General features: G+C 51.0%; 1 protein-coding gene across 1 annotated transcript; it reads left to right on the top strand.

Annotated features, from left to right (window-relative positions):
- The first annotated feature begins 2,252 nt into the window (after positions 1 to 2,252).
- Positions 2,253 to 11,644, top strand: dusp14 (dual specificity phosphatase 14). Its single transcript, XM_048981795.1, has 2 exons — positions 2,253 to 3,167; positions 9,090 to 11,644. Exon 2 carries the CDS (start codon positions 9,219 to 9,221, stop codon positions 9,861 to 9,863), a length of 645 nt encoding a protein of 214 aa, XP_048837752.1. The 5' UTR covers positions 2,253 to 3,167; positions 9,090 to 9,218; the 3' UTR covers positions 9,864 to 11,644.
- The last annotated feature ends 1,385 nt before the right edge of the window (positions 11,645 to 13,029 follow it).

The following is a 13,029-nucleotide window of genomic DNA, read 5'->3' as shown; positions in this document are numbered from 1 at the left end:
TGTTCAACCACTGCGCACATTCTTGAGAAAGCAGGATTAGACAGGCCCCGTGTGGGTTAAGGACCTTGTTCAAAATGACATCGCAGCCAAATCCGGGGATTTGAACCGTTGCCCTTCTGAGCACAGACACAGTGTGAAAACCTGCTGAGCATCGCCGCCCCCCCCCCCCCCCCCATCATTATGTCCCTCAGAACAAACCGCAGCATTTTTCTGAACCATCAGCCATGGATGTAATGCAAGCGGCTAAGGTCTTTAAGGAAGCATGAGCCGCCCCCCATTGGCCACCCCCATGAGACACCCCCCTCCCCCCACAGAGGTGAACTCCCCGTTTTATTGTCAACATGCCGTATTCCCATAGCAACCAGGACTCTAGTAGGCTGCAGGGGATTTGCCAGCGGGGGGGTGCTGACCGTGTCGTACCAGCACGCTCTCGCTCTGCTGCTGCCCCCCCCCCAGACTAACCACGCTCACATGCTTGCTATCAGCTCAGTATTGTCAATATTGTCACCAGCAGCTGAACTGTAGCCCCCCCCCCCCCCAGGCATTTTTATTATTTTTATTTTTAATTCTTGTATGTCTGTCTGCTGTGTTGTTTTAAGATGCCTCCAATTAAGTTACAAAATAGAACCATTTACCCCCACCCCCCAGGTCCGTTTACTGGTAGCATTCCTGTATGGATTAGCTGACTCCTACATTAGGTGCCCCCCTGCCCCCTTCCCAGAAGGCTGAAGCCAGCCTTTACGCAGAAATAGCCGGTGACGACCATTGTTGGAATTCTCACCTCAGTGGCTTCGGCTGGGCGGGACCTGGGTTGGGGGCAGGGGGGGGTGCGAAGCAGGAGATTTTGTGCGTGGTGTCCTCCTGTGACGCTCCTCATCGAAGCCCCTTGCGGGACTCAAACCAACAACCCTTTTGTAACAAGCCTGCTTCTTTACCCTGGAGTTGAGCCTTTGGTGACAGGTGGGCACCCCCCAGAGGCCGCTGAAGCAGGGGGCCGTGCAGGCGGAAGGGTGAGGTTTAGGGTCCTAGCCCGACGTTTTGCTGTCCTGCCATACTGTGACTTGTGACAATAGATAGAGTTGTGCTCTATCTCCTCCTTGACTGACACATTCCAAACACTCCCCCTTGACTACCAACTAAATGCAAGTCCTATCTTAGGTCAGATGAAGGACCCTTTACAGCCTTAGTGACTGCCCTTGCCCCAACCAAGGCAACTGCAGTGGGAGGGGGCAGGGTGGACACGGCCCCTACCTGTAGACGGTGGTATCATGGCTGGCCTCCCGCCATCGGGGCTGTCTGCCTCTGTGTGTCTGTAGGAGGGACAAGCGTAACCAGAGCCAAAGCAGATCACCTCCAGGGAGGGGTCACAGCCTGCCCCCCCTCCCCTGACCTTGTCGGCGCGTCTGTATGTTTGCATTTGCCAGCCTTTCAGTGACACAGCACCAGTTTGGCTCTGATAGGCAGTGGGAAGTGGTGTGGCAGAAGCAGATCTCTGCAGTGACCTTGTCGCTGAAGGCTCTGAGCTGGGGTCTCACTAAGGCTACTTCCTAGAGCATCCCGATAGTCAGTGGAACAGCATCATCGGTGTCCGGCCAGAAACACTTCATCAGATGTTTCAGGTTTGCTGTGTGAGAGTATTTAACCAAGCACCGCCTCCGATCTCTGCACTTTGCCGTTTATTTTAAGCAGGACGGGATTGGCCATCTGCAATGCTGGTCATTTTCCTGGTGGGTATGTGGGCCAGCAGAACTTAACATAATGACACCCCCTCATAGGAAAAATTCAGCAAGGGGACTACAAATTCCAGGACCAATGTTTAATCCCAGTCCAATCATGATTCTAACTGAAAGAAATATTTCCAATAGTAAACGTTAGCTGCATAAAGCTCGGTCCTCTCAATGAGTATAGCCTTACCTGAGGCAGCTGAAATGTCTGGCCATTAATCTAGCTGTTTATAGACACACGCCGTTGAGTGAAAACAGCCTAAATCTTTGGCGTGTGCCGGCGGAGATCGGCGTCTTGTCCTGCCTTACCGCGCGTCATCGCCCTGGAAAGACTGCCTGCTCGCGCCTCGCACCCGGGGCCCCGAGGGTCCGATCAGGCGAATGAGTAAAATAAACAGCTAACAAACAGAAGCTGTCTGTCGGATATTAAATGTTTTTCTGCTATAATTATCTATAATAGATTGTTATTATTATTATTATTATTATTATATAGCGCTGAAAAAGCAGCCCTGTTTTTCACAGTGATGTCTCTCTGTAACCATTTGTGCTGTACGTTTCATCCTTTAAAACCTGGACTGCTATTTTTATCTCTGTTCTACGTTCTTGATAATTGTACTTTTCTAGGATTTGTCGAAGACATTTTTCCTTTGATTACCAACACGTCCTCGGCAAAGAATCGTCATGGGGTCAAACAACATGACGTAAAACGAGGCAATGTGTTTCTCTCTGTTCACGCCTTTCTCTCACACGCCTCTACAAAGCAGTAAATGGTTCGCAGCGTCATCTTTAAATGCGTGTTCAAAATGTTTTTAAAACTGCGAATTTGCGATTGCGCTAATACCATACGCATTTTCGCTATATAATTAGTTTTTAAAATATGCAGTTGTGGTGATTAACAATCGTGTAGTAATTAAACGAGTTTTCCTCTCTCTATATATATATAGTGTGTCCATAATTTAAAAATAACAGCTTAGTAATATAGTATATTGTACGTACTACATTATATTTAAAACGAGTTACTACATTAACACACTGATACATTTTTTAAACTCGTATTTAAACGCCTGATGCACTTTTAGTTGTCATCGATATCATATGAGCGCATCCATGACAGCCAAATAGCATTTTGTCATCCGTTTCTCGTCCTCCAGCTGGCGATGGAGTCGCAGTAAGGCTCCTTGTCCAAATCGGTGTCTGTATATAAAAACAGCGCGTGTATATACTATAGCTGGCCGCTCTTGCGCTCGGTCCCGGCTGCGCTGCGCTGCCCTGCGCGGAGAGGAGGGGAGGCGCCTCCGTTTGCTGGCGCACACCCTCCACGGCGCAGCTCCCAGTCCGTCACACAGCAGCCGGCAACGGAGACGCGTCTTCAGCCTCCCACATCCGCAGTACACAACCTCGGTCAGCCCGCTGTGCCGAGGACGGGAAAAGTCAAGTCGCAAGGTAAGTTGACATGCCTTTTACTACTTTTTTTAGTGTTTTAATTAAAACCTTAACCCGGTGCAGGTGGGGGACCTTAGTTTCTAAGTGCGCATTTACTGGGAGTCGGGATGACTGCGTGTAAGGTGTAATTGTAATTAATCCCGACCGGCCTGCGTGTTAATGCGGGGTCTGAGCCTCTTATTCCTTAGTTACCGTTTGTATATGAGACCGTTGCACCGGCGCCGGACGCATCGTTGCCCGCTTTGATAGTCGCGTTATGACGCTCGGTCGCTGGGCACTTGTTTGTTAGTTTACCGATCTGCCTGTGCCGACCGCTATGAGCGATTATAACGCTGTACTTTATCACCGCCGTAAATAGGAACAATCGTTGTGGACTCTTCGAGTAACCGTCTGTGTTTAATATACGCCGTTTCGTGTGTAACCTATTTAAGTGTGTACAATAAAAAAGGAGCCACTCGGCTAGCTAGTGCAGTGGTCTGGCTGCAGCATTCAACATGTGTTTACTACGTCTGTATGTATCGTAGTCCATTTACTAGATGATTTAAGTTATGCCGAGCGATCGAAAGTTTAGAAGACATTAAAATATACAGGATGTGTGAAACGCTTAGGCACGGTGTGGGTCTGTAATTCTTAGGCGTCTATAAAATAAATACATTTTAATTGCAGATGAAACGGAGACTGTCGTGGATTATGGGATAGCATTGATATTTCATGATTTTTTGTTTAAAACACTGAAGTGTCTTTGAATTGAAATATAAACTTTATTCGTTTTAAAGGTGGGTTACGAGGGGGTGGCTTCTATTAAAACCCATCTCCCTCTCACTTGTTGAAAGGAGCGTCGCATGCTTCTCCTCCCACACGCTGGCAAACAAGCTGCTGTTTCTCTCGCCGGTTCGCAGATCCTGTAAATGTGGCCCGTGTGTGATACTGCCTTCCCGGCTTCGCCTCCCGAGGGCGGTGCCAGTCTTCCGTCATGCGACGAGGGTGCGAGTCCCCGGGGGGGGTGACGGTGACTGGGGGGGGGGGCGTGGCTGGAAACGTCGTCCGATGTACCGTCCTCTCTCTCCGCTCCGTCTTATCGGAAGACTGTAATTGTCTCATTAAACTCCCCGAGGTTTCAAATTAACATCTTGCTTCTGAGGAAATGAGTCGGCGGCCTTCGGGGAGTGAGTGGCGTTTTTTGGTGATGTGAATGAGTGCATCCGAGTATGCAAAAAAAAAAAAAAAAAATCAATTTTCACATACAGGAAAAACACACCAGAACACTAGAGAAGATAATGCTTTAGATGTCTGATGGGCATGGTTTGAAGGTATGTTTCCTTATGAAAAACAGTGCTGGTATTTGTCCAGTTCTCAGGGCCAAGCAGGCTGACAAATCTGCAGAGTCTGTACTGGCACCTGCCTGGACCCCCCCACCCCCACCCCACCCCAGTACCCTGTTCCTGTTTGATCAGCTGCTGCTGCAGTATTGTTAAGGTGTTGATGAGTGTAGTAAACGCAATCGATTTCCTTCCTGGACAGAAGTGGCTGGGGGTGCAGTTGGGTTTGGGACCTGGACCATAAATACAGAGTGCTGTAGATGTAACTGTTGGATCAAATGAAGACCCCCCCCACCCACCCATTCCTTTGTCTGTCCTGGTGCCCTGTACCCGCTGGCTGCCCCTGTACCCGTTGGATGCTCCTGTGCCCACTGGATGCCCATATACCCATTCTTCCTGGCATGATCCCGAGGGAAACGTGGTGCGTCTGACTCTCGGGAATCTCCACTGTACCTTCAGCTCTGGGGACCCAGCCTGATGACGTCTGGCTGCGAGGCAGCGCAGAGCACGTGACTCACTGCTAAGCCCCAGTTCCACCAGGGAAAGTTTTTATGTCATTAAAAGGCAGATTGTGCTTCTGGAACGTGACCCGCAGCTCAGAGATTGTGTTTCCAAATCCCGGATCCCAAGAAGACAGAACAGAGAGCATGGCTGCGGGGGCTCCGGTTGCCTGTCCCAGCTGTGTGACATCACTGTCTATGCTTACAGTACAGAAGCGAGTCCTCACTGGGACATTGTCTGTAGGGTGTAGGTTTAAAGCTCTTCCCCAGTCTGGGCCCTTCACCTGAAGGAGGAACGAGTCCCAGGTTTACTTTGAGAAAGACAGTTTTGTATTAATGTGAGACTGACGCTTCTCAGGGTGCTCATATTTGCTTGTTGAGGATTTGGTAGATTTAACCAGCGATTAATTGTATACCATTATGCCAGTAGTGGAGCACCTGTGAGCGTGTCGGCAGTGGCGGCGGACTGCCCGTAAGCGTGCCTGCTGCAGTGTTGGATAGTCTGAGCATGCCTGTGAGAGCACCAGCAGCGGAGTGCCTGTGAGCGTGCTTGTGAGAGTGCTGATACCGGAGTGCCTGTGAGTGTGTCAGTGGTGGCAGCGCTTGCCTGTGAGCATCCCTGTGAGAGTGCTGATGGAGGAGTGCCTGTGAGTGTGCTTGTGAAAGTGCTGATACCGGAGTGCCTGTGAGTGTGCTTGTGAGAGTGCTGATACCGGAGTGCCTGTGAGTGTGCTTGTGAGAGTGCTGATACCGGAGTGCCTGTGAGTGTGCTTGTGAGAGTGCTGATACCGGAGTGCCTGTGAGTGTGCCAGTGGTGGCAGCGCTTGCCTGTGAGAGTGCTGATGGCGGAGTGCCTGTGAGTGTGCTTGTGAGAGTGCTGATACCGGAGTGCCTGTGAGTTTGTCAGTGGTGGCAGCGCTTGCCTGTGAGCATCCCTGTGAGAGTGCTGATGGAGGAGTGCCTGTGAGTGCGCCAGTGGTGGCAGCGCTTGCCTGTGAGTGTGCTTGTGAGAGTGCTGATGGCGGAGTGCCTGTGAGTGTGCTTGTGAGAGTGCTGATACCGGAGTGCCTGTGAGTGTGCTTGTGAGAGTGCTGATACCGGAGTGCCTGTGAGTGTGCTTGTGAGAGTGCTGATGGCGGAGTGCCTGTGAGTGTGCTTGTGAGAGTGCTGATACCGGAGTGCCTGTGAGTGTGCTTGTGAGAGTGTTGATACCGGAGTGCCTGTGAGTGTGCTTGTGAGAGTGTTGATACCGGAGTGCCTGTGAGTGTGTCAGTGGTGGCAGCGCTTGTCTGTGAGAGTGCTGATGGCGGAGTTCCTGTGAGTGTGCTTGTGAGAGTGTTGATACCGGAGTGCCTGTGAGTGTGTCAGTGGTGGCAGCGCTTGTCTGTGAGAGTGCTGATGGCGGAGTGCCTACGATACGTCAGCACTTCACTCAGGTGGGGGTGGGGTGGGGGGCAGGTGTGTGCTTCACTGGGATATTCGCTGCCCTGCGTCCATCCCATCATTCTGTCTGGCCAGTAGGTCATCACGCCAAGGGCAGTAAGATTCCTTTCCAGGAGACTTGAACCAGTGCCAGTGATAGGAGTATGACATGCAGTTTAAGAAATGGTGGGTGGAGCTACTACAAGCTGTCAATCACTCTCTCTCACCCAATCGCAGCCAGCAAAGCCAGTAAATTGGTAGGCTCATTTTTCCTGTCGCTTTGATCACTTTGCTATGTGTGTGTGTGCGTGTGTACTGGCTTTGCTATACTTCTGAGGACCAAAGGACACGATTGGGATTAGAGTTATGCCCATAGACATGAATGGACGGTCCACACAATATAGGAATACCAACATGTATGTGTGAGTGTGTTTAAATGCAGGCGTATCTTACAGCTACAGTCTGCCAGCAGGTGTCGGCTCAGGACAGACATCGCTGTCGGTGGCAGGAAGCATGACAGGCCACTGCTGACAGCTGCCGCATCTCCTGCCTTGATGCATTTGCATCACCTCTCTGACAGGCGCATGGCGTGTAATGCAGGCTTTGCTGTTTGGTTTCAGGGGGGAACTCCTGTTCCTTGAGGGCGGGGTGGGGGTGGGGCATGGTGGGGTGCCCCCTGTGATCTATACTGCGACCAGGGTTGTGTCTGGGTCCAGCTGTTGGTAAAATGTGGGAAGAATGTATTACATCATGGTTAAATTTCCAATGAAATGATATAGTATAAAAGCACACCAATTAATAATCCACTGGTACCACCTTCAGAAAAATGCGAAAGCTACGCAGCTCGGTTGTGTTTGAAACCCCCGGCCTCTCCTGCATGGTGGAGGAGTTAATTCTGCTCACGCTGGCTGCTAGTGTGGGACCCCTGACATGTGCTGCTGCCCCAGGCAGGAACAGGCAGTCAAATGTCCTTCACTTTATTGCGTTATGCAGAAATGTGTTAAAATGGGAAAAGGAAATGTGAGCGGTGTGAGTCTCTGCGTTTCTGTGTGTCTGTGCGCGTGTGTGTGCATCTACGTCTGCGTGTGTCTGCATGCATCTGTGTGTCTGTGTGTCTGTGTCTGCGTGTGTGCGTCTCTGTTCAAAGATTTTATTGTAAATTCGCAATTTTATGTGCAAAACATACTTGAGAACCGAAATGCCGTTTCTCGCTCGCTGCTGTCCGTACCCTCCAATTAGGATGGGAAAGTTTAATCTAGATTACAAAATTTTGATTGAATTTGAATGGACAGTCTATGTAAAAATGACAGATAAGACAAACTGACAAGGCAAGAGACAAAAAAGGCAGTTGTGCAAAGTAACAATAGATAATGCAGTTGTGCACAATAGATAAGGTGCAAATGGTAAACAATAGAATGCAAATGGTAGCGAACATATTTTAAATTAGCAGTGGAAAGGTATGAAATATAAACAGTCCTTGAGACTATAGTGCGTCTGCGTGTGTCTGTGCACGTCTCTGTGTCTGCGCGTCTCTGCGTCTGAGTTCATCTCTGTCTGTGGTTCTCTGTGTCTGTGCGTCTGCGCGTCTCTGTGTCTGCATGTGTCTGTCTGTGGTTCTCTGTGTCTGTGCGCCTCTGTGTCTGTGCGTGTTCCATATTAGCCCCTTGCTTCCTGAACAGCGGTTTATGGAGAGCAGATGGGAGTCTGCCTGGGCTTTAAGGAGCAGGACGGGGTATCTGCCTGGTTCCACAGGATTCTGAGACCCTTTGGGATTCTGCAGCTTGTAAGGGTGAACCCCGAGGCTCTGAGGAACACGCTGGTTCTGAGTCAGGAAAATCTTCAGAAGAGAGGGTACTGGGGCACTGAGTAGGTGTCTCGACAGAGAGGCAGTGCTGCTGCTCTGTGGCCCCCACAGGGCATCTGCCGGGGGGGGAGGGGGGTCACAGGAGATTATACCTGCTTTGCTTTGCTGGTGTTTCTTTGATGGGACGAAGTCCACAGTTATGTACTCATTGTTTATATTTGGTGTTTTTAGTTGGGTGACAGGCCTGGGGGTACACTCTCTGGGGAGGGCAGTGCTGTACTCTGTGGAAGTGTGGCTCAGGCACAGGGGCGTGATGGGGTGCATGAAGGGCTGGGTCGGCACTTGTGGCTGCAGGAGAGTCGCGGCCATCCCCTCTTAACCCGGAGTGACTGCTCCAAAAAACGCTTGGTTATCTGTGCTGATATTTCCCAGTAGCACTGCCTGGGTCCACCATTGCTGTATTTATTGGAGTAGCTTTTATGTACGCCTTATCCATGCTCAAACGTGTGGAGGGCGTCTGCCTTTCGTTTCTTTCTCGGCTGACTGAGGTTACAGAATAGTGGCTGCCCCCCCCCCCCCGGATACCACCCGCCATCTCTGGCTGGCCGTGAATTCTTTTGCTTGTCATTGAGAATCTTTAGTCCAGCATTCCTGCATTATGCCTTTATCCGTGACCGTGGCAGTGGGTAAAATCTTCTCAAATAGTTTGCCCTTTATCTTTGGGGGGGGGAATAATTATAAATCCTTGAAGGGAAATTAATTGTTGAACCCATTAAAAGGGCAGATGATGTTTGTCTTGTTGTTTTTGATTATTTGTTGGGGGTGGGGGGGGGTTTCAGAAACTGACACGTGTTCTCTGCTCCCCATTCTGTTCCAGGTATCTCTGCTGGTCTCGCCTCTCCTACACGGTGGCTCTGTGCTGAGGGGTGGGGCACAGCTACTCTCTCTCTCTCCATCTGCCATCTTCTCCGCTGTCCTCCACTCTTCTCGCCTCCCTCCCCCCCAAATGGGCTCCCGTAGTCAGAGCTTCTTCCACCACCACAGCCATCATCACCATCATGCCCGCGGCTCCATGGTGCCAGCAGCTGTGCCTCGGCTGGTACCCGAGACGGGCGGTACCCTGCTGGGGGGCATGGCCCAGATCACGCCCTCCCTCTTCCTCAGTCGCGGCAATGTGGCATCTAACCGCAGCCTGCTGCTGTCCAAGGGCATCACCTGCGTGGTCAATGCCACCATTGAGCTGCCCAACTTTAACTGGCCGCACGTGGAGTACGTCAAGGTGCCGCTGGCCGACATGCCACACTCTCCCATTTCGCTTTACTTCGACAGCGTTGCCGACAAGATCCACAGCGTGGGGCGCAAGCGGGGCGCCGTGCTGGTGCACTGTGCCGCCGGCGTCAGCCGCTCGGCCTCACTCTGCCTGGCATACCTTATGAAGTACCACCGTGTGTCCCTGGCCGAGGCTCACGCCTGGGTCAAGGCCCGCCGGCCCGTCATCCGGCCCAACGGCGGCTTCTGGCGCCAGCTCATCGAGTATGAGCGCAAGCTTTTCGGCAGGAACTCGGTCAAGATGGTGCAGACACCCTACGGGGTCGTGCCGGATGTCTACGAACGGGACCACAGGAGTCTGGCCCCCTACTGGGGCATGTAGGGAAAGGCAGCCTAACTGGCTGCTTGGTGGGTGGTCTTCCGAACTGTCTCTGCCCTCCTCTGTCTCGAACTTCACCCCTTCTGTGTTGCCCACCTCCCCAATAGAACATGCACACCTTTCAGAAAGGCATCCAACACCGTTGTGTGAGGGAGGCCACTTTGGGTCCTTTTGAACACCGCCACCCCCCATTTGTGCAGACGGGTAGGACCGGCCCACCTCAAACTGCCCTCAGGGGCCTTTCTCAAGGCCCGCCTTTCCTGACTGGGTGGGGAGACTCAACCTAGCATCATGTGATGGTTTTGTGACAGTCTTGCTATGGTCTTTTAGTGTTTGGGACAAACATAAGTGAATTAAAGTTGAATGAATGAAAGTTACAATGATTCACATGTTATATTTATATGGTGTGTTAGAGAAGCAATGGGGACCCACTTGAACCACCACCACTGTGTAGCACCCAACTGGATGATGCAACAGCAGCAGCCATTGTGTGCCAGTATGCTCCGCCCACAGTAGCTGAAGTGGTGAAGAGGCAGGAGAGAATGTAAGGGGTGGTCTAGTGGTTAGCACTGTTGCCTCACACCTCTGAGACCAGGGTTCAAGCTCCTGCCATGACTGGATAATGTAGCTCCATCCTGGTTTGCTCCAGCCCCACCCCCCAAAATAAGACAGATGGATAGAAGGACTGAGTTTTTTGCCCTTATCAAAAGACACCTGCTACTTTACAGCCAAGTCAAACATACTTTACTGGCCACAATAACACCCCTCCTAGGGGAAATGCAGCTCTCTGAGCTGGTCTCCCATCCAAGTACTGGCCAGGCCCAAACCTGCTTATCTTCAAACAGATTACCAAGTCTGGCCTGCAAGTGCTATGGCTGCTGACAGGTAGAACTCCTCTCTTCAACATGATATGCCTGCAGTCAAACAACCGTATTTACATCACCACATTCAGAATCCGGCAGAGAGCTGCAGGAAATCCCACTGTCAAAGAATATGTATGGTTGAATATGGCAGGCTCGTGCCCATTGCTTCCGGGATAGGCTCCGGACCCCCCGCAACCCAGTAGGATAAGCGGTTTGGAAAATGGATGGATGGATGGAATACGGCAGGCCTTAAACCAAACCGTGTACTGCTGTAAGAGATTGTAGTCACGTGGTTAAGTGTCTGCTTATCCAGGGTGGGGCTGGTCTCTCCAGTAAGGGGTGGTGCACCTCACCTGTAGCTGCAAGGGTGGAGAGTTTCACCACTATGAAGGTGAACCTGGGGCTGGATGGAGTGGGGGGCTGAGAGCCTGGGGGGCTCCAAAATTAAGTGGGCTGTCATTAAATACTCAGTATTTATCGTGAGGAAGCAAAGCTGCTCTTTTTAGCTTGTTTGTGCCTCTCAGAACTGTACAATGTGTCTGTCAGACATCAGCTGTAACAAGTGCTTTTTAACAAACTGCTGCTGCAGGCTTGTTGTTCTTGAGGCAGACGTACCTTTGGGGCACGTTCCATGTGGCAATTATCCCGCTGAGCCCAGATTGCGCCATCGTGAAGCCGAGCAGGGCCCTCTAACCCTTATAGGACACCCCCCCCCCCAAAGGGGGTTATAAATTGCTTTTATAAAACAAAAAATAAAAAGCAAATCTATTTTTTAGACTAAATGTTACTGTAGCGAGAGCACAGCACATGGACAGTTCTGAGTGACATGGCCCACGGCAGCACTGGTACTGCACCTGCACTCAAGAAGATCTCTGTGTTCAGAATAGCAAAATAAAGACTTTATCATTTATTTTATCACCATCAGCTGTGCGCCTCTGTTTTCAGTCTGAATCCCCTAATACAGACGGGCTGTCGCGCTGGTTAGGAGGGAGCCCACATTGGGTACCCTGTACCCATCTATACACTCGTTTCAACCCAAAGACCACAGCACCTTCGTCTCTGTGTCGGGACACTCAGTGAGCATGACTGCTGGATAGGTGGGTGGAGCACAGAGAGAGGCAAGAGGTGGAGTGAGCAAGGAGAGGCAAAGGGCAGAGCATGGAGCTGGGTGGTGCATTGGCAGGCATGAGAGGAAAGGAAGAGGAGGGCAGAGTATGAAGAGGCGGTTAGGGTGTGGAATGGCGGGAGAGATGGACAGGCCATGGTGAGGTAAGGAAGTGGCAAGCAGAGTGTGGGGGTGGGCAGGGCTTGGAGAACCAGTCAAGAGTAGGGGTATGGACAGGCAGGAGAAGAAAATGTATTAGTAGACTATGATGTAAAGTGTAACGTTTTCAGTGATTGTGGTCACAGCTGTGCCACGTGCAAGCAAGGTGATCGTCAGGCGGGGCGGGGGGCAATCTGTCACAAGCCAGCGGGCAATAACGTCACCACAGATGGCGTGGGCATTTTTCACAGCGCGTTTGCTAAAGAAAACAATTCAGAACGGATTAATTTAACTCTGTGGAACTAGAACTGTGATTTTCAAGATCAAAGAATTTCATTTAAGCTGCAGTGAAGGGTAACTGATGACTATACTCAGTTTTATTTGTGTAGAAAATGTTGATGGCGGACTGCCTGCCTCAGGAAGATAGGAGGCTATAATAGAGTAAGACTGGACATGGACGTCCTCCACCAAAAACCTGTGGGAAAAGGAGTCGCAGCAAGCAGGCCATCATGCAGGAAACGCGATATCGTCACGGCAACCTCATCAGCACCTGCACTGAGACATCCTCTGGGTGAAGGGTGCCAGGCAGGAACAGTAATGGTGACGCGTTAAATGAGATAAAATAAGAATATCAAATAGACAGACGTGGCTTTCAAAAACGATCAGTCGAAAGTGCAGGAAACAAGAGAAGATGCACTCTGCGTGACAGCCTCGACAGCAAATGAAAGGTACAGTAACCTTGGTAACAGTCGCCAAGGGCAGTGGTGCCGTCAGTGATGAATATTAACACTGAATCGGTGCCCAGGCGCGGAGATCAATTGCCAGTGACAGAAGGGGGGAATCTGACGGAGACAAACTGCAGGGGCCACCACGGCCCTAACAGGAGTACCGGGGAGTAGTGGGACCCACGGGCATCCCATCTGTACTACAGGCACACCTCAGATAACGAGAACCCACAACCAGTGCCTGTGATGCCAGACAGCGCCCCAGTACAATCCCAGAATACACAGCCCTACTGAATGAAAAATGTCTCCAGTCAGCA

This window comes from Brienomyrus brachyistius, chromosome 17, assembly GCF_023856365.1.
Source record: "Brienomyrus brachyistius isolate T26 chromosome 17, BBRACH_0.4, whole genome shotgun sequence".
NCBI classification, from domain to species: Eukaryota; Metazoa; Chordata; class Actinopteri; order Osteoglossiformes; family Mormyridae; genus Brienomyrus; species Brienomyrus brachyistius.
This window is presented reverse-complemented; position numbering and strand designations above follow the sequence as displayed.

Bases quoted from the DNA above. Each gene is read 5' to 3' on its own strand.
- dusp14 (XM_048981795.1), top strand. From the start codon at position 9,219: ATGGGCTCCCGTAGTCAGAGCTTCTTCCACCACCACAGCCATCATCAC.